Genomic DNA, 27,264 nt, shown 5'->3' with positions numbered 1-27,264 from the left:
AAGTCATAAAGTGGGGCAAAATTCACTTAACAAAAGTTTCACTTAGCAACAGAAATTTTGGGCTCAATTGTGGTTGTAAGTCGAGTACTATCTGTACTCCTAATGTAGAAAGGAATTTTAGTGATCTGCTGGAAATTTCCGTATAACATAAAGGGAACAAGAGAATAATCAATCTCGGCTATTAGAGAATGTGTTTTGAGAAGCCACTTGGTATTAGCTGGTATATTTATTTTTTAAAATGTACATTATATTTATATTGTATTTTGTATTGTATTGTATTTTATTTTCAGTTCTGTTACCCACCTAGAGTTGCACTGGTGAGATGGATTGATATAAGATTACATCAATCAATAAATCAACCAATCAATCAACTGTATTAAAATTCAGAATGTTTTGGTTTCTTCTTCACGATATTTCATGATCCAAAGTATTTTAGGAAGTATGGTGTAATTAATAATAATAGAAAATGAAAGATATGTAAAAATAGTTGATACTTTTATTATTAACTGTAGCTCTTGATAAGAAGATAGGATAGGATAGGATAGGATAGGATAGGATAGGATAGGATAGGATAGGATAGGATAGGATAGGAAAAGAGGAGAAGAGAAGAGAAGAGAAGAGAAGAGAAGAGAAGAGAAGAGAAGAGAAGAGAAGAGAAGAGAAGAGAAGAGAATGATAGCATAGCATAGCATAGCATAGCATAGCATAGCATAGCATAGCATAGCATAGCATAGCATAAAATGATAAGATGATAATGAAAAAGATAAGATAGGATAGGATAGGATAAGATGAGACGAGATAAGATAACCTTTATTGTCATTTTTGTCATATCTTTCTATTTTTGCAAGACATTATTACTTATACCATATCCATGGACAAATTCCTACATTCTCACTTTTCTTCAGGATCTTATTAATTGAGTCCAACTGCAACTTTCTCTGTCCTCCCTTTCCTCTTGATCCCTTTACTTATGCTTCTTCAGTTCAATCCTCAATCATTTTCTTTGTGTGGCCAAACCACCTCAGCATACTTTTCTCAAATTGTCACTCTTACTTGTATTAAATCCACTTTCATTCAAGAGCTATTCATTCTTGATTCTATCTTTTGTTTTACTACACACTACCACAGCCATACATATAAATATGTCTATGTGCTTGTGTGTATATATTATACAAACCACCAAGGAAAATAATTAGTTTTACAAAATTAATTTCCGCTTTACTTCTCCACCCCACTATCAATCTTTCCTTATATATATTAATATTTGCTTAATTATTTTGCTGTAAAACTTTAGCACTCCCTTGTCTTTTGCAGCTTCAAATGGTTTAATTAATATTTCATTAGTGCCTTGGGCTTTTCTGTTTCATAGCTAGTATACTGCTTCTACTGATTGTCCAAAACCAAGACTATATAATTCTTGATTAGTAAGTCTATTCTCTTTGTTTGTAAGTCTATTCTTTTTCTACAAATATTTCTGCCATTCTAGAATTCTGATTGTAAAGAGTTTCAATATGGTCTTTCTTTTAACATTATTTGACTCTATAAGAGTTATTTTGTAAATTTGCTCGAGTTTAGCTATAAATTTTCTTGCAATTCTGTGCCTCCTAGATTATTGAATTTATACATCCCCAAAATCTTGTCATTTCAAGTTCCTTTGTTTCTCTAATTTTTGCATTCTAATCACCCATTAATAGTACAATCTCCTTTTCTGATATTACTTTTAGTACATACAGTAATTTGGCAAATAATTATTTAATATTTTTCACTATTCTTTTTGCAAGAACAAAAATTGGTATAACTTTGATGCAATTTATCAATAATCTTAGTATCATTACCCCTCCATTTGTTCATATAATGTTTTATAACTGGTTTAGTTTGATTCCACCTTCAGTGGGAAGTGCTGAGAAAAACAAAGTGGAAAAGCTTAGGGGAGAAGTAATGGAGACTTAAATATGGGGCAAGCAGCTGCCACAACTATCTGGAAACCTGAGCAGGCAGATTTATGGAAGCCGTACCTGAGCAAAATGGTCCTTCAAGCTTTGTTCCACTCCTTATTTGTTGTGATAGAATGGATTGATGCAAAAAAGGAAGAGGGGAACACCAAATTATTGCAGAAAAAGACATTTCTGCATACTGTCTTTGATGGCTGTTTGCTTTTGATTCTTAAACCAAAGATTGGAAAAACAGCTTAGTCTGAAACTCTATGTACATTTAATTGAAATAAATGAGTGCTTACACAATGGTGGTGAATATAGTTACATCATATTATATTGGTACAGCAGATTTCTTCTAAATTATCTTTACTCGAGTCCTACTAAATCCAATAAGACACAGTAAGTACCAGTGGTGGGATTCAGCCAGTTCACACCACTTCGGGAGAACCGGTTGTTAACTTCCTGAACAGTTTGGTGAACTGGTTGTTGGAAGAAATCATTTGGGCAGAGAACTGATTGTTAAATTATTTGAATCCCACCACTGGTAAATACCATTGTTTCTGCAGAATTTAACTCAATATATTAAGAAGTTTATTTACAGCCAAATTACAAGGAGAAAAAATGCAGGCAGAAATGAATATATCAAGGAATAATATAATATTAAATGCTAAGTGGCTTTTTTTTTTTAACCTTCAGAGCATGATGAATGCCTCACCAACAAACAGGACTGTGATGAAAATGCATTGTGTTTCAATACTGTAGGAGGACATAACTGTATGTGCAAACCAGGTTATACTGGAAATGGTACCATATGCAAAGGTAAGATATCACAACATGATTCAGATTTCAAAACCTCTTTGTTTCTCTAACCTTTGCATTACAATCATCCATTGTTAGTACCATTTCCTTTCTTGATGCTGCATTTAACACCAGATATTTATTTTTAACACCTTATGTGCTAAACTTGCTTTTGTACCTGAAAGATGAATGTGATTGCAGTTCTGAAAAATTCAAAGGGTAAGTAAGTTTGATCAATTTAGATATATCAGCAAAATAATGATACATTATTATGTGAAATCATCCAAGGTCAAAAAGGTTATAGAGAGTGATGAAGATGACTATAGCAGTTATGCAGCCTTGTCATCACAGCAAAAAGGGATAAAATATATCTAAGCCATGTGGGCGGGGAGGGGGATAAGTACAAATCTGCAGGATTCTTTTAGAAGATTTACTGTGTATTCAAATTAGACTTAAATAATTTGTATTCAGATATTTGGAAAATATCCTTCTCTCCCACTTAAAATAGAATTGAAGATCTTATAATTTTTCCTCTTAAAATTTTCTTCAATGGTTTCAGCCTTTTGCAAGGATAGTTGTAGAAATGGTGGAATTTGCATTGCCTCCAATGTCTGTGCCTGTCCACAAGGATTTACAGGCTCAAGCTGTGAATCTGGTAAGAGATCCTTTACTATATTTACCAAGCACATAACTGAAGTTTTGTGTATAACAAAAAATAAGAATATCTTCTTGAACACCATGGTTTCTGTTGAATGAGACAAGAATTGCCAGGACCTCTATGAACCTGAAGCTTATTCTATGAAAATAGAGCTAAAAAAATTGTTCATTTTTGGCAACATTTTTTTCTTTAAAAGGTAAAAATGTGTGGAGGAGCAAACTCCTCCTTTTTTCATCTTTAATCCTGTTCCATTGCCACATTAAAAATTATTTTCAGGAATTAATATGCTTTTCTCCTTGTTCAGTTAAATTCTTTGAGTGGAATTATTCTCCCTTGACTATACCTTTATTTGCACTTAATGAATATTGTGTGTAAAAACATAAGAAAGGCTAAGCTACTGTATATATAAGTCTTCCCCTTGAAATTATGAAAGAAAATAATTATTTGAAAAGCATTTCACGTCCTAGAATTCTGGGCAGCTAAGTTGTTGCTATAATGTTGAGTTCTGCTGTATTTTCTTTTTTCCCTATAAAAGCCGATTTTGAAAATGCAGATTTTGAAAATTCCCACTAGAAATTTATCAGATATTTAACAAAAGAAGTAAGATGGATGTTGCAATATTATTGGACTCTGCAAGGAGAGTGAAGTCTGGATATTATTATTATTATTGGTTAATCTTTAGTGAGATTCACAGCCTTTGAGGCTGGTTAATAGCTCAGCAGCTCGAGTCCTAACCAAGGACCTAGGAACTGTTAAGGTATCGTCGGAGGATGTAAGCTGTTCCGAGTAAGGTGGTTTTTTGTAGAGTCAAAATGTTCAAGTCCGGCAAATTTAGAATTTCTGAATAAAAGGGTAGCCCTTTGGGTATTGCTCCAAGGGCTCCAATTACAATCGGGACATCATCATCATCATCATCATCATCATCATCATCATCATCATCATTATTATTATTATTATTATTATTATTATTATTATTATTATTATTATTATTATTATTTAAATTTTTATACCGCCCTTCTCCCGAAGGACTCAGGGCAGTGAACAGCCAAGATTAAAATACATACAATATGAAAATTAAAATAATTTAAAACATAATTAAATCAATTTGGCTTCCCCAATTTAAAACCCCTTACCCATAAAATTAACCAGTTAAAAATTTTAAGCCAGCCTGGCTTGCTGAAATAGAAAAGTCTTCAGGGCCCGGGGGAAAGTATGGAGGTCCGGGATCAGTCGTATCCCTGGGGGTAGCTCGTTCCAGAGGGTGGGTGCCCCCAAAGAGAAGGCTCTCCCCCTGGGGGCCACCAGTCAACATTGTTTGACCGATGGCACCCTGAGGAGACCCTCTCTGTGGGAGCCTATTGGCCAGTGGGAGGTTATCGGTGGCAGAAGATGATCTCGTAGATACCCAGGCCCTAAGCCATGGAGCGCTTTAAAGATGAGAACCAATACCTTGAAGTGCACCCGGAAGACCACCGGAAGCCAGTGTAGCTCGCGCAGGAGAGGTGTTACATGGGAGCGCCATGTCGCCCCCATAATCACCCGCGCGGCTACATTCTGGACCAATTGGAGCCTCCAGGTGCTCCTCAAGGGGAGCCCCATGTAGAGACCATTACAGTAGTCCAGGCGGGAACTGACGAGGGCCTGAGTGACCGTGCATAAGGAGTCCCGATCCAGAAAGGGGCGCAACTGGCATATCAGGAGAACCTGATAAAAAGACCCCTGACCACGGCCGTCATATGCTCTTCTAAAGACAGCCGTGCATCCAGGAGGACACCCAAGTTATGAGCCCTCTCCGTGGGGGCCAATGACTTGCCCCCAATAGCCAGCAATGGCACCAGCTGGCTATATCGGAACGCCGGCAACCCCAGTCACTTGGTCTTAGAGGGGTTGAGTTGGAGCCTGTTCCTCCCCATCCAGACCCGCACGGCCTCCAGGCATCGGGACATCACTTCAAGGGCATCATTGGGGTGGTCTGGGGTGGAGATGTACAGCTGGCACTGCACTCCAAAACCACGGATGATCTCACCCAGCAGCTTCACATAAATGTTGAACAGGAGAGGCGAGAGGACCGACCCTTGCAGCACCCCACAAACAAGGTGTCTTGAGGTTGACCTCTGCCCCCCTGCCAACACAGACTGCGACCAGTCGGAGAGATAGGAGGAGAACCACCGTAAAACGGTGCCTCCCAATCCCAACCCCTCCAGCCGGCGCAGCATGATACCATGGTCGATGGTATCAAAAGCCACTGAGAGGTCTAATAGGACCAGAACAGAGGAGCAGCCCCTGTCCCAAGCCCTCCAGAGATCATCAACCAATGCAACTAATGCCGTTTCCATGCTGTACCCAGGCCTGAAGCCGGACTGGAATGGATCTAGATAGACAGTTTCATCCAGGTACTGCAGGAGCTGTCGTGCCACCACACTCTCAACAACCTTCGCCACAAAGCGAAGGTTGGAGACTGGATGGTAGTTTGCCAAAACAGCCGGGTCGAGAGAGGGCTTTTTGAGGAGGGGCCTCACCACCATTTAAACCAACATCTTTATTAATTCATGAATCTTGAATTCCAAAAGAAATTATTATCTCTTGCAGTCTTTCAGGAGTTCTGAGTCATTTATGAATATTAGAATAGAATAGAATAGAATAGAATAGAATAGAATAGAATAGAATAGAATAGAATAGAATAGAATAGAATAGAATAGAATAGAATAGAATAGAATAGAATAGAATAACAGAGTTGAAAGGGACCTTGGAGGTCTTCTAGTCCAACTCCCTGCTTAGGCAAGAAACCCTACACCACTTCAGACAAATGGTTATCCAACATCTTCTTAAAAACTTCCAGTGTTGGAGCATTTAAACCTTCTGGAGGCAAGTTGTTCCACTGATTAATTGTTCTGTCAGAAAATTTCTCCTTAGTTCTAAGTTGCTTCTCTCCTTGATTAGTTTCCACCCATTGCTTCTTGTCCTACTCTCAGGTCCAACACACATAACAATCCCCAAACACACTCCCACCCACCACAAATTCCCCACCCCTAAACCACTCAAACATCCAACAACAGACCAAGTAATGCTGTCCAACAGCTCACTGATGGTGGCCCTTAAATTCATTGTTGAATGAATTATAGCTCCGGGATAAAAACTGTTCAGAAAATGTGTGGTCTGAGTTTTTTTTTTAAATTTTTTTTATTATTTAAAAAGTACAAACAAACATAAATACGACGATACAACATACAAAACAAATGAACATCAATCAGGTCTTACGACTTACTCTTAAAGTTGTCACATCGGTAGACTATTTTTCCGTATTTATCTATATATATGTATATTTACATATGTATATGTAAAGCGTTCATATAGTTCCATCCTTAATATTGTTACATTCCTTAATTGGTACTCAAAGTTTTGTCTTAGAGTTAACCTTATTCTTTAGTGTCCTTATGAATGTATTTCTAACTTTTTCTCCAACCAGTTATATCATTTTTGCCATGCTCTGTATCATCTTTCTCCTGTAATTCTTTTGTAAATTTATCCATTTCTGTGCATTCTATGATTTTAGTGATTATTTTGTTTTCTGTCGGTATGTGTTCCTGTTTCCAATTTTGGGCAAAGAGTATGCGGGCTGCAGTTAAGATATGGATAATTAAGTATTTTGTCTCTTTCTCATACTGTGCTATGATTATTCCGAGTAGAAAGGTTTCCGGCTTCATTTCCAATTTCTGGTCTGTAATTTCTTCTATCATTTTCCTTATTTCATGCCAATATTGTTTCACCTTTTGGCATGACCACCATAGATGGTAGTATGTTCCTTTATGTGCATTACACTTCCAGCAAATTGGCGAGGTGTTTGGGAACATTTTTGCTAGGCACGCTGGTGGGAGGTGCCATCGGTAGAACATTTTGAACAGATTTTCCTTGTAGGATATAGATATTGTCAGTTTATAATTTACAGTCCATAATTTCTCCCATTAGTCCAATTCAATACTATACCCAAAAATTTTTGCCCAAATTATCATGTTTTCTTTAACCACTTCTTCCTCTAATTTGTATCTTAATAAGTAATTGTATATTTTGGTTATCATTTTCTCGTCCGTTCCTTGTAAAATTTTATCAAATTCATTTGGTTCATTTTGAAATCCGAATTGTACCTGATCTGTTTTATACCTTGATTCTATTTGTAAATATGGCCACCAGTCAATGTCTATACCCTGTTCTTTCAATTCTTGTCTCGATTGTAATTCTCCTCTGTTATTCAGTAGTTCTTTGTAGTTTCTCATTTTCTCCTTGTCCATAGCGTTAGGATAAATCAGTGCCTCCATAGTCGATAACCATCTCGGAATTTTATTGTAATGTGTTTTTCTGATCTCTTGCCATATTCTATGTAATGATCCTCTAATGATATGTTGTTGGAAATATCAATGATGGTTATCGCTTCCCTCCCACAAAAATGCATGCTAGCCTCATTGCAGGTTAAATCCCTCTAGAAGTAGTGTTCTCTTATTTTTAAGATCTATCCAGTGTCTAATCCAATTTAATGATGCCGCCTTATAGTACAGTTTCCAGTCCGGTAACCCTAATCCTCCTTTCTCCCGGATATCTTGCAAGCATTTTATTTTAATTCTGGCCTTCTTCCCCTGCCAAATATACTTTGCTATCATTTTATCAAAGTCTTTGAAAAAATCCTTTCCTGGCCAAATCGGAATTACTTGGAAGAGGTATAGCAGTCTGGGTAGTATATTCATTTTAAGGGATGCAATTTTCCCTAAGAATGATAATTGTAATTTGCTCCATGTTTCCAAATCTTTTTTAATCTGTTTTGTTAATTTAGTATAATTATCCTCTCTAATTGATGTTGCTTTATTAGTGAGCCAAATCCCCAAATACTTTACTTTCTTTACTATTTGTATTCCTAAATTATCCTCTAATTCTTTCTCCTGTGCCTTTGTTAAGTTCTTCGTTAATGCTTTTGTTTTTTGTTTATTGATTTTGAGACCGGCTACTCTTCCATATTCCTCTATTTTCCCTAACAATTTAGTTCCTGTTGTTTCTGGTTGTTCCACGATAAACACCACATCGTCAGCGAAGGCTTGCAGTTTATACTCCTCTTTTTTTATTCTCAGACCTTTTATTTCTTTGTCTTTCCTAATTTCATTTAATAAAATTTCAAGGGATATTATAAACAGTAATGGGGATAGAGGGCATCCTTGCCTCACTCCCTTTGATATCTTAAATTTTTCTGTCATATCCCCGTTGATCATAATTTTAGCCATTTGGGAGGAGTATATTTTCCTAATCATGTTTAAAAATTTATCGCCAAATTCCATCGCCTCCAATTGTAGTATAAGAAAATTCCAATTTAAATTATCGAATTATGCTTTAATTCCAATTTAAATTATGCGCGTCCAGGAAAATTAGGGCCAATTGTTTATCCAATTTTTTCTCATAGTACTCAAGGACGTTAATGATTGTTCTCATATTATTTTTGATCTGTCTTCTCGGAACAAAACCATTTTGGTCTGAGTGAATGTATTTATGAATAATTGTTTTCAGTCTCTGCGTAATGACCAGCGTGAACAGTTTGTAATCCACATTTAACAGTGATATTTACCTGTAGTTTTGGATTTGTGTAGGATCAGTGTCTTCTTTTGGGATAAGTGTAATCATGGTTTCAGCCCAGGAATTGAGAGTTTTTGCTTCTAAGAGTGCATCATTGAAAACTTGGAGTAGGTACTCGTCCATTGGGTGCTGACACTTTTTATAAAATTCTGTTGGTATGCCATCTGGTTCGGGAGTTTTATTGTTTTTTTTTTTGTTGTTGTTGTTTTCTAGCCTCCAACAATTCAGTCATAGTGATTGGTCTATTTAATAACTCTTCGTTTGTCTCCTCCAGTTTTTGGATATTTGTTTTACATAAATATTCCTTGATCTCCTTTTCCCTGATTTCTTCTTGCTTGTAAAGGTTCTGAAAGAAATTTTTTGCTATACGTTTTTTGTCTTGATTTATGTGGCATATTTCCCTTATCTCATCTTGCAGTTGATATATGTTCCTCTTCTCTTTCTCCTTTTTCAATTTATATGCTAACCAGCGACCTGTTTTATTAGCATGCTCAAAGTGTTTTTGTTTTGCCAATTTGATTTTCTGTGCAATTTCTGTTTGTGTAATTAAATTAATCTTATGTTTAACAAGTTTTAACTTTCCTTTAATTATTTTATTGTGAGGTTATTTCTGCAGTTCTAATTCATGTGTTCTGAGTTCTGTTAATAGATTGTTTCTTGTCTGTTGTTTATCCTTGTTTTTCTTTGCTGTATATGAAATGGTAAGGCCTCTTATGTAGCCTTTGGCTGTATCCCAGAGGTTTTGGAGTGTTGTCTGTTCTTTGGTATTTATCTGAAAAAACATATTCATTTCTTTCTCAATCATCTGTACGTATTCCTTGTCCTTAATCATTCCAGTGTCCATCATCCACCTTTTTTGTTTCCGATATCCTTTCCATATTATTGTTATTGGGCTATGGTCTGCCAAGTTATTTGGTGATATTTCTATGACTTTTATTTCTTTTCTAAGTTCTGAGGTCGTCCAGGCCATATCTATTCTGGACCATGACTGGTGTGGGCCAGAATAGAATGTATATTGTTTTGCTTGTTTATTCGCCTCTCTCCAAACATTATGTAATTGTAGTTCATCTGCCATGTCTTTAAATATATCCGGTAATGTTTTTTTCCTGGTTTGTTCTTTTTATTGCTCTGATAATCTTTTTCAGTGTCCATGATTGCGTTAAAATCTCCTATGATACAAATATTCTCATATTCCAGATCCTTAGTTATATTATCCACACAACAGACCAAGTAATACTGTCCAACAGCTCACTGATGGTGGCCCTTAAGTTAATTGTTGAATGAATTATAGCTCCGGGATAAAAACTGTTCAGAAAACGTGTGGTCCAAGTTTTAATTGTTCTGTATCTTCTGCCAGAAGGCAACAGTCCAAAAAGATTGTAAGTAGGATGGGAAGAGTCTGAGAATGTATTGCAACTTCCTCAAACAGCGAGATTTGAAGACGTTATCCAGGGCTGGTAGCTGGAGCCCGATGATATTCTGGGCAGTTTTAATGATTCTTTGTAGAGCTTTTTTGTCCACTACAGAGCTGCTGCCATACCATGCAAGAATGTCGTATGTCAGGACACTCAATGGTGCTGTGATAGTAGGACAGAAGTATTGCAAATTCTACTATGTTAAAGCCTAGGAACTTTTACATTCTCAGGGCAAAGGGAAATGTTTCCAGGCAATCAGATATTGGACTTTACCATGGTGTTTCCTAGAGTCCAAGATTTCTTTAACTTCAAAATGTTGCTCCCCCTCTATGAGGATGGGAATTGGAGGGGTGCTTTGGTCAGCCCTTAGGGGAGACGAGTGTTCAGGTTTCAATAAACTAACATGAAATACAGGATGTATACGTCTCAATGTTTTTGGCAATTCCAATTCAACTGTCACTGGATTAATTAGTCTAATCACACGAAATTGTCCCACATACTTAGGCCCTAGCTTTTTGGACTTCTGGGTAGTCTGTAAGTATTTAGTAGATAAATAGACTTTATCACCCACTTTATAAATGTGAGCTGGGGACCTTTTCTTATCGGCTTGCGCCTTATGGGCCCGGTGTGCCTCATCTAATGCCTTCCGAGTCACTGCCCAGGTGCTCTTTAATTGTTCAATCCAATCCATCAAGGAGGGATTTTGAGGATCATCTTGTGGTAGCTCGGGAATGGGTACAAAATCCTGGCCCGACGCGACCTTAAAAGGAGTGAATCCGGTGCTACTGTGTACGGAATTATTATATGCCACTTCTGCAAATGGCAACAAGTCTACCCAATTGTCTTGCTGGTAATTTACGTAACACCTCAGGTATTGTTCTAGCACCCCATTGGTTCTTTCACAGGCCCCATTTGTCTGAGGGTGGTGACTGGAACTTAGCCCCTGTGCAGAGCCTATCAACTTCAAAAACTCCTTCCAGAAGCTGGAGGTAAATTGTACACCCCTGTCAGAAATTATTCTTTTCGGAGATCCATGTAGTCGGTAAATCTGCCGAATAAACAGTTTTGCGAGGGTTTTTGCAGAAGGGATCTTTGAGCAAGGGATGAAATGTACTTGTTTGGAAAACAAATCAGTCACTACCCAAATGACAGTGCAGCCCTCACTCTCTGTTAAATCCACAATAAAGTCCATAGATATTTCCTTCCATGGGGCGTTCGGTCTAGCCACACTTTGCAGTAATCCAGGGGATTTTCCTGGAGGTCTTTTAGCCGAGGCACATACTGGACAGCTAGCCACATATGCCTCTATGTCCTTTTTAAGTGCAGGCCACCAAAATTGTCTCTTAACAAGATGTAGAGTCTTGACAAACGCAAAGTGTCCTGCGGCCTTGGCATCATGAGCATATTTTAGTACGGTTGTCCTTAATGTGGTTGGAACATACAATTTCGATCCAACCCAAGCTAGTCCATCACGAAGTGTGCATTCATTCGAGTGGTTCTTAAACGACTCGTCAGTTTTCAGCGCTTCCCATAATTTTTCAAGTAAATCCCCCGAGAGTTCTGGTTCGGTTTTACTCTGCACTCTGGTAGTGACAGGTGTTGCCAATTGTGTCAAGGGGATCATTGGTTGAACCACTTCCTTCTTGATGCTGTTGTACTGTGGCAATCTGGAAAGTGCGTCCGCCATGAATTTTTTCCCCCCAGGAAGGTAACGTAAAGTGAAATTGAAATGCTTGAAATGTTGGGCCCAACGAGCCTGTTTTGGTGATAGTTTGCGTGGTGTTTTTAATGCTTCTAGATTCTTATGATCAGTCCACACCTCGAAAGGGTGTTTTGCCCCTTCTAAAAATTGTCTCCATGTTAACAGCGCCCATCTAACTGCAAACGCCTCTTTCTCCCATGTGGCCCATCTCCTTTCCGTATCTGATAGTTTACGGGACGTGTAAGCACAGGGTTGTATATCCCGTTTTCATTCTTTTGCAAGAGTATTGCTCCTACAGCTACGTCGCTGGCGTCAGCTTGTACTACAAAAGGTTGTTCCATGTCGGGGTGTTTGAGCACAGGTTCAGCCGCAAACAGCCGTTTCAATTTTTTGAAAGCGGCTTGACAGTCCATAGTCCATTCTAGTGGTTTTGAGGGTTTGGGCCTTACTTCCCCTTTGGTTTTTAACAAGTTTGTAATTGGTAGTGCGATTTTCGCGAAAGAGGGGATAAATTGTCTATAGAAGTTAGCAAACCCTAAGAAACTCTGTAATTGTTTACGGGTGCGCGGTGCGGCCCATTCCAGCACTGCCCGGACCTTTTCAGGGTCCATTTCTATTCCCTCATGCGATATACGATATCCAAGATAGTCGATTTTGTCTTGGTGAAATTCACATTTAGAAAGTTTAGCATAGAGTTCAGCTGCTCTGAGTTTCTTCAAGACCGTTCGAACCAACTTTACATGGTCGGCCATGTTGTCAGAATAGATCAGAATGTCATCCAAATAGACCAACACCCCCTTGTACAGGTGCTCGTGCAATACTTCGTTGATCAACTGCATGAATACAGCCGGGGCTCCCTGTAGTCCAAAAGGGAGTACTCTAAATTGGAAACATCCCAGTGGACAATTAAATGCTGTCTTCCATTCATCCCCCTCTTTTATTCTCACTCGGTAGTATGCCTCTCTTAAATCAAGTTTGGTGAAAATTTTACCCTTCCCTAAATGGGCTAACATGTCCTTCATGAGTAGGAGGGGGTAGACATTTTCTACGCAAATTGCATTCATATTTCTATAATCAACTACTAAACGAAAGGATCCATCTTTCTTTTCGCGGAACATTACAGGTGCCGCCACCTTGGGTTTGGCTCGTTCGATGAATCCCCGTTCTAAGTTTTTGTCAATAAAATTTTGCAATTCCTCCAACTCTCGAGGTGTCATGGGGTAAATTTTTGGTTTGGGAAGCTTCACCCCAGGGAGTATTTCAATGGTGCAGTCGGTGGCCCTGTGGGGAGGCAGAGCATCCGATGCCTTTTCGCTAAAAACTTCCTTGAGATCCCAATATTCCTTTGGAATTTTCTCTTCTCCCTCAATATAGTTAATGTCTACTGCCACCCTTTCTGGTTTTATGTAGTCTCTCAGGGAGGGGCCTCCCTTTTCTGGAGTTGGTTTTGCCGTGCGGATGCGCAGGACCCCCGTCTTCCAATTTACCCATGGGTTCCATTTTCGAAGCCAGGGCAGTCCTAGAATGAGGGGTCTTTCCATACCAGGTGCTACAATAAAACTGATATTCTCTACATGATTCCCCATTTGCAGTTCAAGGGGTTCGGTCATTAAGCTAGCTGGGCCCCCTCCTGCAATCGACCCGTCTAATTGACAAAATGCAATGGGTCTTTTTAAAGTTTTTAGTCTCAGTCCCATTTCCTCCACTACTTTGGGGCTAATTATGCACCTAGTGCACCCCGAGTCCAACAGTGCTAATAATTGCACGTGAGCCCCTGTGGAGGGCACCCTTATTTCTACGGGGATGAGTAATGGTTCTTCCGTGTGACTCACCTGATCATCGGTGTCGGAGTCGGAGTCCGTCTCGCTGTCGTCATCGTTGGTCGGAGTTCCCAACTCACCCTGGTTTCGGGGAGTGAACTCAACAACTTCTCCTTTCAGGGCGGTGCTGCGGGCTTTGGCGGGTATTTTGTCGCCTTTCTTCGGGCCGGCCCCGGTAGCTTTTGGCGGTGGCTTGGAGAAGCATTCGGCAGCCCAGTGACCTTCTTTCCCACATTTGAAACAGGTGAAGGGCTTTGACTTGGGTTTGAATTCGGCCTTCCCCCCAGTCATCTTTGGTGCCCCTTTACAGTGGAAAGAGGATGACTGGTCCCCCATACGCCTTCCTCGGAGTTCGCTCCGTCTCAGCTCGATCTCCACATCCTCAGCTACTATACCATCTATGCAAATCTTCGGGGACCCCCATGTTTCTGCAATCTCGATATATCTCTTCATTCAACCCATCCTTGAAACTCTCCAAAAGAGCCATTTCTGACCAGCCTGTCATATAGGGTGCCAGCTCACGAAACTCTTGGATATACTCTGCCGCCAGTCTCCGGCCCTGCTGAATGCTCTTCATTCTGAGTCTCGCCTTTCGTTCAGCTAAATGGTCTTCAAAACGCTTCCTAAGGGCCCCCATGAACTGGTTGTAATTTCTCAGCAAGAGGGAGTTGTTATTGTGGAGAACCACCATCCACTCAGCAGCTGCTCCCTCTAGGGCGTTCGCGACGCTTCTCACTTTAGCAGCCTCTGATTCATAGTCCTCCCCCCAATCCTGCATGTGGTTCCACACTTGGGTCAGGAAAAATCCCAATGTTTTAGGATTTCCATCATACTTCCCAGGAAGGGGGGGGGGATTTTTGGCTTTTTACGTCTGCGGGGCGGGGCTGCAGGGCTGGGGTTCTCTGGCCAGCTGCATCTCTCCCTCGAGCTGCCGAAACCTGGGAGGTTTCTTCCTCAAACTCTTCCTCTCCCCCGCAGGCTGTCTCTTCTGGCTCCCCCCTGGGGCTTGCTCCCCCCTTCTCCACAGGAATTCCCAAAGACTCACGGTTTGTTCTGCTTTCTTCTACATCACGAATAAGCTGCAAGGCTTGTTCCATCATGAGACGTTCCTTTTGCTTTTGCATCCACACTGCCTCCTTTTTACGAGGTCTGGAAATCGTCACCCCCCGGGGGTCCTTTCCCCAGTCCGGCAGCCTCCCCACTCCTTTCGACCATCTAGCTTCCTCCGGCTCTAAACGGAGTCTTTCCAACCATTCTTCATTCTCTTTCTCCACTTGGAGGGCGGCTGCCGTTGAACTCGCTGCCCCCATTTGCTCTTCTTCATCACTCCCTCGATCTGACATATTTTGGATTTACAGTCCCCTCGGTTTTTGTCCGGGATGACTGGAGGTGACTTCCAGCTTAATGTCAGGTATGCTTCCTTCAATATCCAGGAAAGGAAAACCCAAACTCAATCATTTTGAAGAGATTAGTACTTTTACTGAATACGAAATGATCGCAACCCAGGTAAAGCTGGAAGTGAGCAAAACGCGCGAAATGCATCTACTAAGCTTCTCTCCCCCCCCGTGTCCATTGATCATCAGCCAATCCAAAGGTCTCCCAAAGGTCAGGTGGCATCATGTCTGGCAGCGTCATTCATCAGGAATGTAGGGCAGTTGGTCAGCCGTCTCCTTTGAAGATTCACTTTCGTTTCCTAGGAAGACACGTCCTACAAGGAAAAAAAAATACCTCCTGCATCTTCCCACCCTTCGCCCCCATAACTAATCCCTCCCCCATTTCTTATGGCAGCTGAAGCAGGCAAAGCTGAGGCTGACAGTATCTTAGCTTATTTCCATTAATCAATGTTTTTTCCACTTTTAATCAGTATTCAGGGTGAATGCATGCCTTTTTTTTGTAATTTTTTTTTATTTTTTCCAACATAAACATAAAAAAGAAAAATTTTCTCAAGAACAAAGTCTTGGTCCAGTCACAAGTGGGTATACTATTTTAACAAATAAAAACAAATAATTTTAACCTAAATTCCAGCATCTTAATTTAAATCTTTCTATTATCTCATCATATATCTTAATCTCCTATTAAAGCAAAGCTCATTTTTATATTCAATTATAAATTCAATTATAAATCAAAATTCAATACTGCTCTGTCTAATTTTTTTTCCATTGCTCCTTTTAACATCAACATTAAACACAAAAAACAATCTAATCTATTAATCTATATATTTACCTTACAATTTTATCACCACAAATCTTAATTTCCAAATGTATACAACTCAATTTTTATTTCAATCTATTAATCAAAATTTCTTTCTATTTTTCTCATTTTCTAGACCCAATTCATCCTATCTTGATCTTAAACTTTTACACAGACATCTCAAAATTTTCCATTTAATTTTAATTATGGCCCAACATTTTCTTTTTCACCCCTTATTAATAATTATTCTTTAATGTATACTCCTCACTCTCCTTCATCACTCCCTCTATTGTTTGGCTGATTTCCAGCATTTTCTCTTATTTTGGCTGATTTCCAGTATGCTTTATTTTGCCTGATTTCCAGCATTCTCCTCCATAGCTCCACCTATTATTTGGCTGATTTCCAGCATTACTTATTTTAGCTGAGTTTTCAGCATATTCTCCTCCACAACTCCAACTATTTATTTGGCTGATTTCCAGCATTTTCCATTGTTTTGGCTGATTTCCAGCATGCTCTGTTTTGGCTGATTAACAGCATTCTCCTCCATAACTCCACCTATTATTTGGCTGATTTCCAGCATTATCTTATTTTGGCTGAATTTTCAGCTTATTCTCCTCCTTAATTCCAACTACTAGTATACTAACTTATTTTAAAAATTTCTTTTTCAATATGTTGTCTATTAATCCACTGTTTCCAACTATACTCTTCTTGGGTGTATCCCCATCTATTTCTTGATATTAATAATTTTCAACATATGTTAAATTCAATCTCAATTATGACTTCCCTCTGTGTACCTTAGTATATCATCTATAATCATTAACAATTAATCATAATTATCATCCACCACTTTGTTATCAAATTAAAACTAAAACATGTTACATCAAATTATGCTTTTATGAAAATATCACTTTTAGTCACCTTAACTTCCTACTTCTATTTTAATTATCTTTTATTTTTAATTTTCTATCTTTATTTTACCATAAGCACTTCTTGTTTTTATTTAAAGCTCACTTAAACTTTGAACCATTTAAACAATTAAACGTTCAAACATTGCTATCTGATTGATCTATTTTGCTTCTTCATTTCCTTATCTGTCCATAAGCATTTCAATTCAGAGTCAATACTTCCACACTTAGAACTCTGCATATCCTTTTTAATTCTATTATAAAATCTGTTTCCAGTAAAATCCATCAGCTTCTCCACTTCCGTTCCTGCACCAAACCTTTTGTTGCTGCACCAGTTAGTTAAAAGTTTATTTAGTCATTGTGTTTCTTCTTTCTTTATAAAGCCATTAGAAGACAGAATAGGAATCTCCAAAGTTCAAACAACCATAGTTCTTTCAAAGTAATCCACAATATGTAACGAGTCAAATAGGTTCTTTTCAGGAAAAAACAAGTTTCCACAATTAACACTTTCACTTAGTTACAGCTTCAATCGCCATTTTGAAACATTTATGTAGCAATCCATTTGTCCTCTTTGTCTGGCTTTTAAAGGTGACAAATCCTTAATTATCGCTTTTCTCTTTTCCAAAAGTCAAATCCATTTCAGTTTTAACAAGAAAATTCAAATATCCAGCTCTATTTGGTTAATAAGTAATTCATTCCAATCAATCAGTGTTAAAGTAAGATTCTTAAAGGGTCTTTAACTCCTTTCCTTATTTTACAAGATCTTCAAGACCCTCAGATCTTCAGCAGCTAGGTAAGGCTGGGGGTCTTATTTGTAAATATCCTTATTCACACGTTGTTTCTCACCTAGGTTGGTGTCACTCAACCGGCTCCAAAGCACATTGTCCTTTCTTCCTTCCTCCTGCGCATTGCTTGTCCCGATTTGTCGCAGTCTCATGGCAGCCGCCATGGCTGCCATCCCCCACCGCTGACTTAGAGGGTTGCCTCCGGCCTCCAAGGAACTTGCCCGTTCCTCTCAGCTGCCCAAGGGGTTCCTCTTTCTCCCCTGTCCCTTCAGGACAGGGTAGGTCTGCAGACCTGTCAGCAGCAATTTGCCAGTCGGGTTTTTTTTTTTATTTTATTGAAAAAGTTTTAAAACAAACACAATTTCCCCACAACCCTCCCACCCAACCCCCCCACCCCCTCCCCAACTTCCCAGAGCAGATCACAAGGTATTTCTATTGACTTTTAACAATAAACTAAATTGCTTAACCAATCATTAAACTAACACCCCCTAAAAAAAAAAAATTCTTAACCCCCATATATAAAATCCTACTTCTTAGACATAAAACTTCTAATATCACTTATATAGCACTTATACAGATAAAAGAAATCATTCATAAGCTATTTGATATTTTTTGGTCTGATACTTATTTTGTATATAATCAATCCATCTTCTCCAGTCCTGTATGTACCTTTCTTGTGTGTGATCCTTCAGATATGCTGAAATTTTAGCCATTTCAGCTAAGTTAGTTACTTTCAATATCCAGTCATCAATAGTAGGCAAAAAGTCCTTCTTCCAATGTTGTGCTACCAACAATCTTGCTGCTGTTATCAAGTTCAAAATCAGTTTAGTCTCTGCAACTGTACAGTCCGTGGTTATACCCAATAAGAACAACTGTGGAGTAAATTTCAGTCTCTTTTTAAGAATATTCTGCATCACCCACCAAATCTTTATCCAAAATGCTTTGATTTTTCTACAAGTCCACCATATATAATAATAAGTTGCATCATCACAGTCACATCTCCAACATTTAGCTTGCACATTGGGATACATACATGATAATTTTTTGGGATCTAAATGCCATCTATAAAACATTTTATAAAAGTTTTCTCTTAAATTTTGTGCTTGTGTAAATTTCACATTTCTAATCCAAATCTTTTCCCAAGTCTCCATCATTACTGGTTCTTGAAAGTTTTGTGCCCATTTAATCATACAGTCTTTAACCAGTTCCGTCTCAGAGTCTATTTCCAATAAAGCATTATACAACCTTTTAATATGCATTTGTTTTTGATCTCTTATTTGTTTTACCAAATTCTCCTCATTTTGCACAAAGCCAGTTTTTTGATCTTCCTTCCATCTAGCTTGAAGTTGACCGTACTGAAACCATGTATAAATTATACCTTCTTCTCTCAATGTATCTAAAGATTTCAAATACATTACCCCCCTTTCCATAATAAGAAGCTCTTTATAAGTAATCACCTCCTGTTTTTGTTCTATACTTATATTTTCTATTGCATGTCTAGGATTTGCCCATACAGGTATCTTATAATTTAACTTATATTGATATTTTTTCCAAACCCTCAACAAAGCATTTCTAAGTATATGAGCCTTAAATACTTTATCCACTTTTTTGTCATATAACAAATAGGCATGCCATCCATATAACAAATCATAACCTTCTAGATTCAAAATTCTCCCCTCAGTTAAATTAAACCAATCACTAATTTGTGATAAGACCGCTGCTTCATAATATAGTCTTAAATTAGGAATTTTAAGACCCCCTCTTTCACGTGTATCTTGTATAATTTTCATTTTAATTCTGGGTTTTTTCCCAGCCCAAATGAAAGTATTAACACCTTTCTGCCATTCTCTCAGATTTTCATCTTTCTTAAGCACAGGTATCATTTGGAACAAAAATAAAAATCTAGGTAACACATTCATTTTAATTGCTGCAATTCTTCCCAATAAAGACAACTGTAATTTTTTCCAATTTTTCATATCCTTCTGTACCTTCTGCCAGAGAACCTCATAGTTATTTTTGTATAATTTTGTATTTGAAGCTGCTATGTATACTCCTAGATATTTAACCTTTTTAACTATTTCAAAATCTGTTAATCTTGCTAGTTTATCTCTTTCAGGTATAGTCATATTTTTAACTATCATCTTTGTCTTATGTGAGTTAACTTTAAATCCTGATACTTTCCCGTATTGATCAATTATATCCAATATATATGGAGCCGACTCTATAGGATGGGATAAGGTAACAACCAAGTCATCTGCAAATGCTCTTAGTCTATGATCTTGTTGTCTAATTACAATACCCTTCAATTTTTCTGAGTCACGTATCTTATTCAATAGTACTTCCAAAGTCAAAATAAACAATAATGGGGACAGAGGATACCCCTGCCTTGTTCCTTTCTCAATTTTAAAAACCTCTGTTAAACCTCCATTGACTATAATTTGTGCTGTTTGCTGCTGGTATATCGCTCTAATTGATTGTATAAAATATTCCCCAAAGAGCATTTTCTCTATTATTTTAAACAAAAATTGCCAGTTCAAGCGATCAAATGCCTTCTCTGCATCCAAAAATATAAACGCTGCAGGGACTTGATTATTTTTTTCCAAATATTCCAGTAAGTTTACAATTTGTCTAACATTATATCTCATTTGTCTCCCTTTTATAAACCCTGATTGGTCATTATGAATTATTTGTTGCATAACTGGCATTAATCTATTAGCTAGTATCTTAGCAAAAATCTTATAATCAGTATTCAAAAGTGAAATTGGCCTAAAATTCTCAGGTTTGATGGAATTTTGATCCTTCTTTGGAATTAGTGAAACAAAGGCTGTTTTCCAGGAAGCTGGTACTCCTCCTCCTACTTGTATTTTATTAAATAAGATTTGGAGCGGTTCTAACATTTCAGATTGTAAATGTTTATAGTAGACAGCTGTTAGTCCATCTGTTCCCGGAGCCTTACCTATTTTTAATTGTTTAATTGCCCCAACAATTTCCTCGGATGTTATTGGCTGATTCAATCTCTCTCTCTATTCCAGCGTTAATTCAGGGATCTCCATCTTTAAATATCTATCAATATCAACATCTTGAATTACATCTTTAGCATATAACTTTGTATAGAACTTCAAAAAAGCCTTTTTTATTAAATTCTGTTGATGAATCTCCTTACCTCTAAATTCTATCTTGTCTATAACACGTGATTTTTGTTTTTTTCTCATCGTGTAAGCCAACCATCTCCCAGGTTTATTAGCGTTACAAAATGTATTATGTCTGGCATATTGTATGCTGCTTGCTACTTACCCAGCCATTAACATATTAAATTGCTCTCTTAAGATATTAATCATATCTTTTGCCTTTTTATCTCCCGGGTTAATTATAAGCAATTGCTCTTTCTTTTTAATTTCCTCCTCTATCTCTTTCCGTCTGTTTTGTTGTTTTAGTCTATATTTATTATTCAAGAAAATTAATGTTCCTCTCATATATGCCTTACTCGCATCCCATACCATCTCCATCGAGGTTTCATCTCTTATTTCATCATGTTTTTCCTCCACTACACCTTTAATTTTCTTTAACTCTCACCCTCTGAGTCCCTGGAGTTAATCCAGGGATTTTCGGGGAGCTCTACCCACCCCCTCCGACTCTCCTCTCCTTCTTTGCCCGAGGGAGAGTTTTTTCAAACCGCCGGACAGCAGTTTAGCGCTGTCAGGGCGGTTTTTACAGATCGGGTGGCTGGCGGTCTATGGAGACTGTCCTCGTCATCTGCGGAGCCACCGGAAGTCGCCAGTCGGGGTTTTTGCAGGGCTCTTCAAAGCCCCACTATTTCCCCGACTGCATCCCCACGACACCAAACCAGAAGTCTGGGTGAATGCATGCCTTTTTAAAGACATCTGAGAGAAAGCAGGATACCATTAAAGTTTGTGCTTTTAATCCTGATTCATGTAGGGATGAATCAGGATTAAATAAAGTAGCCTGGGTCAATTTCAGAAACTCCTATATACCATAAGAAAATGCATTGTGGTGCACTTTTTAAAAAGTAATTTAAAATATTTTGCAAAAGAGTCACTGAATTTTCCTGTCAACTTAATATACATAGTAGAAAAGTTTTGGCAATGGAAAAAATTGAAGAGGGCAGAGAAGATACATAGGAGCCTTGGTAGTACAGTGGTTTAAAGCACCCTGTTATTAATACAGCTGCCTGCAATTACTGCAGGTTTGAATCTTATCAGGCTCAAAGTTGACTCAGCCTTCCATCCTTTCTAAGGTAGGTTAAATGAGGACCCAGTTTGTGGGGGCAATAAGCTGACTTTGTATAAATATACAAAAGTATGAAGGCTATTGCTTAACGCATTGTAAGCCGCCCTGAGTCTCTGGAGAAGGGTGGCATATAAATCAAATTAAAAAAAAATGTACACACACACACACACACACACACACACACACACACACACACTGTGTTTCCCCAGAAATAAGACCCAGTATTATTTTCCTTTGGGCCACAAAATAAGCACTAGGGCTTATTTTTGGGAAAATGCAATTTTAGGGTGATCAGCCTGGTTGGACACCCCACCCCCCAGTGCACACGCAAGAGCTGGCAAGTGCATGGGGACTGATGGTATCCAGTACAGTACAGTAGCATGTACAGAGTTCTGGTCCCTCGGCTGGCACACTCAGGGGTTATGCAGAGCAGAAGGCACGGAGCAGAAGGCAGATGATGCCAACATGCAGAGAGGAAGGCAGGCAATTCTGACATGCCGTGCAAACTGCAGGCAAGCCAAGAGATGCGAAGATCAGCCTCCCATGGTTGCCTGCCGCTCCAGCCCACTGACACTCAGTTTTCCCACAGCCTGCATGGCACATCTGGATCATCTGCCTCCCTCCACACCTCTGCTTCTGTCTGCTGCTGTTGACACTGTGCAAAGACGAGCCTCCTGCAGTCGCCTGCTGCTCCAGGCTATTGACGCTCAGCTTTCCCATCTTAAGTGGAGCCCATGAGTCTTTATAGAACATGCAGTATAGCAATAGGACACAAGCAACAGTTTCAATGGCCCCTGGTCCACAGGGTTAGTCTCAGCGCATATGGTATTTTTTATATCAGGCCTCCAAAATGGCCTTGGGAAGTGTGTTGCAGCACACTAAGGCTAATGCCCTTTGGATTTTGGAGACCATTATTTGATATAAATATCTCACGGCTTTAAAGGGGAGTTTGACTGTTCAAGTAAGCATTATTGGGGAGAGCAGCCCAATTTTGTTAGATTTCTAGATCTTTAATATGTTGTTTAAATATACTAAATGCACACACATACCCTATAATTAAAAGCACTTCCATTTAGAAACCAAGATATTGGAGTTTTTGTGAAATGGTCCTGAACCATACTGATTCGAAATTATCTTCTTTAAAAAGAGAAATCAAACCTGTAGGAAAAAAAGAATAGTTTTAGCCAATGTGCAAAAAGGTAAATCGATGTACCTGTTTCGATTTTGGCTAGTCCTGCCTCTCCCCTTATTAGTACTACATTTGGGACACAATGAACACCTGAAATATGGCTCTTTGGAACTTGGATTGCATCTTTTCCAGAATAATAAAAGAGGAGTAAGATCCCAGCTGAGCACCAAAGAGTAATTGTGCATGAGCCTGAATATAACTTCAGTCTTGCTGGAATATATTGTACTACTCTGGAAAAATAAAATGATTGAATTGCTACTGCCGATATAGTCCTTTTCCTCCTTCTTTGAGAGACAGGAAAGAAGAAATGGAAATGGAAAGAACAAAAAAGGTGAAACAAGTACATTTTGATTCTAACAAAAAAGCAGTATGTGGCAGCAGCCAAAAAGCTAATACAATCTTGGTTGGGTAAACAGAGGCATAGAATCAAAAATCACATGAAGTATTAGTACCACTTTATAAATCCTTAGTAAGACCACACCTGGCATACTGCATCCAGTTTTGGTCACCACATTACAAATAAGATGTTGAGACTTTGTGAAAGTGCAAAGAAGAGCAACTAAGATGATTAAGACAAAAACATATGAAGAACAATTACAGGAATTGGGTATGGCCGTTCTAGAGAAAAAAAGGACTAGAGGGTGACATGATAGCAGTATTCCAGTATTTGAGGGGCTGCCACAAAGATGAGGGGGTCAATTTATTTTCCAAAACACCAGAAGGCAAGACAAGAAACAATGAATGGAAACTATTCAAGGAGAGAAGCAGCCTGGAATTAAGCAGAAACTTCCTAACAGTGAGGACAATTAATAACTTGCCTTCAGAAGTTGTCAGTGCCACTGGAGGTTTTTTTAAATAAAAAATTGTCTAAGGGTATCTTGTTTGAGCAGGTGGTTGTACTAGAAGACCTCCAGGGTCTCTTCCAGCTCTATTCTGATTGATAGAGAAAAGACATGGAAAGAAGAGAGAGACACTGCTTAGGCAAGATAGAAAAGTTTAAGTAACATTCAGAAGCATAGCTATTCTTTAGATACTCTCTGTTTTCTTTATTCTGGTGCCCACCCTGTGCAATTGCTTACTCTCCGAAATTTGGATGACCCTAGTCCTGTTGACTTTTGAAAGGCAGTTCTGGAAGTTCTCATGAACATTGGGTGTGAGTGAGTTTAGTTCTGAAATAAGCTTTTAACAGGTGTCCTATGGACTTGAGTGATTGTCCTTGGTTGCTTGTTTGTTTTAAACCTTACTTTAAATGTGTTATAATCTACCCACAGTTGTTTTGAATTGGTTGACGTAGGTAGGTAGGTAGGTAGGTAGGTAGGTAGGTAGGTAGGTAAGTAAGTAAGTAAGTAAGTAAGTAAGTAAGTAAGTAAGTAAGTAAGTAAATATTATGTCTTGCAACATATGATTGCAGCTGTTTGCTATTTCTGTTCTAAATTCTTTCATTTTCACTGCTTTTTCTATTTTTGTCATTCCATGAAAGAGACCTTCCCATCGTATAGCAGTGGGGGGATACTTTCTTCTCCTAAAAATAAGTATTCCTATTCTGAAAATCTCTACTAGTATTTATGAGCTTTGGGGAGGGTTTTCTTTGATATTGAGAAGGACAATGCTAGGTCTGAATACGAAAATCCAATTTCCATTAAGAGCATAAGTGCCTTGGTCACAGTATCTTTCTTCTTATCCCTTCCTATCATCCCTGCATCTAATTTAATGGCCCAAATCCTCTGGAACAGGAAAGTCTGTTCTTCTGCAAAGATAGGAAGAGGACGATCTTGGTTATATCTCATGGCAGTTTTTTCTGTGTGCTGCTGGTATATTTGGGTTGACTACTAGTAGCTCTTAGTTATTAAATATACAATGTGGAATAAATAAAACATGAATTTTAGCAGTAGTTGAGCAATATATTATAATATAATTTTGTCCCACTAGGAAAAGCATAAAGAATGACCTCATAATTCACTCCAAGCACTTTCACTTATGAGTTATAGTCCATTATATAGTTAAAGAAAATACAACGAATAATGTCATTAACATTCTTACATGTCCTTCTTTCATTCCTCCTTTCTCATTTTAAAGGAAACAGCAGTTTCTATATTTAGAATAAAGTATACCTAAGCATATATGGGGGATGGTTTAACCAACCCCCTCCCCCCAAACCCAGCATCCTTGGATAATTGGATTTCTATGTGCTTCCTAGTTTGTGTAGGATATTTGCTTTCAATAGGAAGGAAGGAAGAGTGAATAAGGCCATAGGAAGATGAAGACTGAGAGAAAACTGGCCGATGGAGTTGATGAGTTTCCCAAAAAAGAGAAAGGTGAAAAAAATAGAGAACATGGTGAAAGCAAAAAGGGAAAGGGAAAAAAGATACAGTATGAAGAGGTGTAGTATATTGTATTAGTATACATTAGATTTATCTGGATTTTTGTTTGTTTTGCATATCTCATGTCTTAATTATTTTCATTTATTATTTGTTTTGCTTTTCTGCACTTTACATAATGCTTCTTACTCCAAAGGGAAAGTATTATATGGGTACATTAGATTTTTTTTTTATTTGTCAAGAACGTATTAGGTACTATATATAAGTATAAGCATGAATTGAATGCATAAAATAGATACAAATAGAGGAAACATTAGGACAGGGACGGTAGACATATTGGTGCTCTTATGCACGCCCCTTACAGACCTCTTAGGAATGGGGTGAGGTCAACAGTAGACAGTCTTAGGTTAAAATTTTGGGGGTTTTGGTAGTGGTGGGATTCAATTTTTTTAACAACCGGTTCTGTGGGCGTAGCTTAGTTGGGGGTGTAGCTTGGTGGTCATGTGACTGTGTGGGCATGGCTAACTGGTCATGTGACCGGGTGGGTGTGGCTATGTGTATAGGGAGTACTCAGAGGGCTGAAAAAAGTCATTTCTGACTGGTCCTCACACTTATGACCATCCATTTATGCCCGTTGCGGCATTCTTAACAACCGTGTCAGTCATTTCACCACTACTTCTCTTCACCACGATGACAAGATAGGGCGCAAACTGTGAGGACAGTCGTAAGTTCGAGGACTGGTCAAAAGTGCGAGGACCGGTCAAAAATAACTTTTTCAGCCTTCTGATTAATCCATATGCACATAGGGACTATTCAGAGGGCTGAAAAAAGTCATTTCTGACAGGTCTTCGCACTTTTGACTGGTCCTCACCCTTATGACTGGTCATCATTTATGCCCATTGTAGCATTCTTAACAACCGTGTCACTCATTTCACAACTGCTTCTCTTCACCATGGTGACAAGTTAGGGTGCAAAACATAAAATGTGAGGACAGTCGTAAGTTCGAGGAGTGGTCAAAAGTGCGAGGACCGGTCAAAAATAACTTTTTCAGCCTTCTGACTAGTCCATGTGCACATATGGACTATTCAGAAGGCTGAAAAAAGTCATTTCTGACTGGTCCTCACATTTTTGACCGGTCCTCGCACTTATGACCTTCCTCACATTTATGCCCATTTCGGCATTCTTAACAACCGTGTCAGTCATTTCACCACTACTTGTCTTCACCACGGTGACAAGATAGGGCGCAAAACATAAAATGTGAGGACAGTCGTAAGTTCGAAGAGTGGTCAAAAGTGCGAGGACCAGTCAAAAACAACTTTTTCAGCCCTCTGAGTAATCCATATGCACAAAAGGATACAGCAATAGAGAGGGATGAAGGAAGGAGAAGAGAGATGGAAGAAGGAAGGAGAGAGAGGGAAGGAAGAGAAGGGAGGAAGGAAGGGAAGGGAAATTAGAGTTGGAGTGAGGGTAAGAGAGGGAGGAAGAGAGGAGGAGAAGGAGAAAGGAAGAGGAAGTAGGGAGGAGGAGAAGCGGGGAGGGGAAAGAAAGTAAGAAGGTAAGGAAAGTAAAAAAAGATGAAATGGAAGAAAGGCAACCCCAAACAAATATAATGTTCTGTCCCCGTCCCCACACACACACAAACAGCCAGCCGGGGGTTAAAGAATTACTTGGCACACACAAGGTTCGTTATCA

General features: G+C 38.7%; 1 protein-coding gene across 1 annotated transcript in view; it reads left to right on the top strand.

Annotated features, from left to right (window-relative positions):
- The window catches only part of NELL2 (neural EGFL like 2), a 419,520-nt gene that overhangs the window by 299,860 nt on the left and 92,396 nt on the right, over positions 1–27,264 (top strand). Inside the window, exons 14-15 of the mRNA XM_070947964.1 lie at positions 2,631–2,753; positions 3,292–3,387. Of these exons, the coding sequence (XP_070804065.1) occupies positions 2,631–2,753; positions 3,292–3,387 (219 nt within the window). The remainder of the gene's footprint in view (positions 1–2,630; positions 2,754–3,291; positions 3,388–27,264) is intronic.

This window comes from Pituophis catenifer, unplaced genomic scaffold (genome assembly GCF_029215685.1).
Source record: "Pituophis catenifer annectens isolate HBS135680 unplaced genomic scaffold, rPitCat1.0.hap2 SCAF_7, whole genome shotgun sequence".
NCBI lineage: Eukaryota > Metazoa > Chordata > Lepidosauria > Squamata > Colubridae > Pituophis > Pituophis catenifer.
Note: the sequence above shows the minus strand (reverse complement) of the source record. Positions and strands in the feature narration are given on the sequence as shown.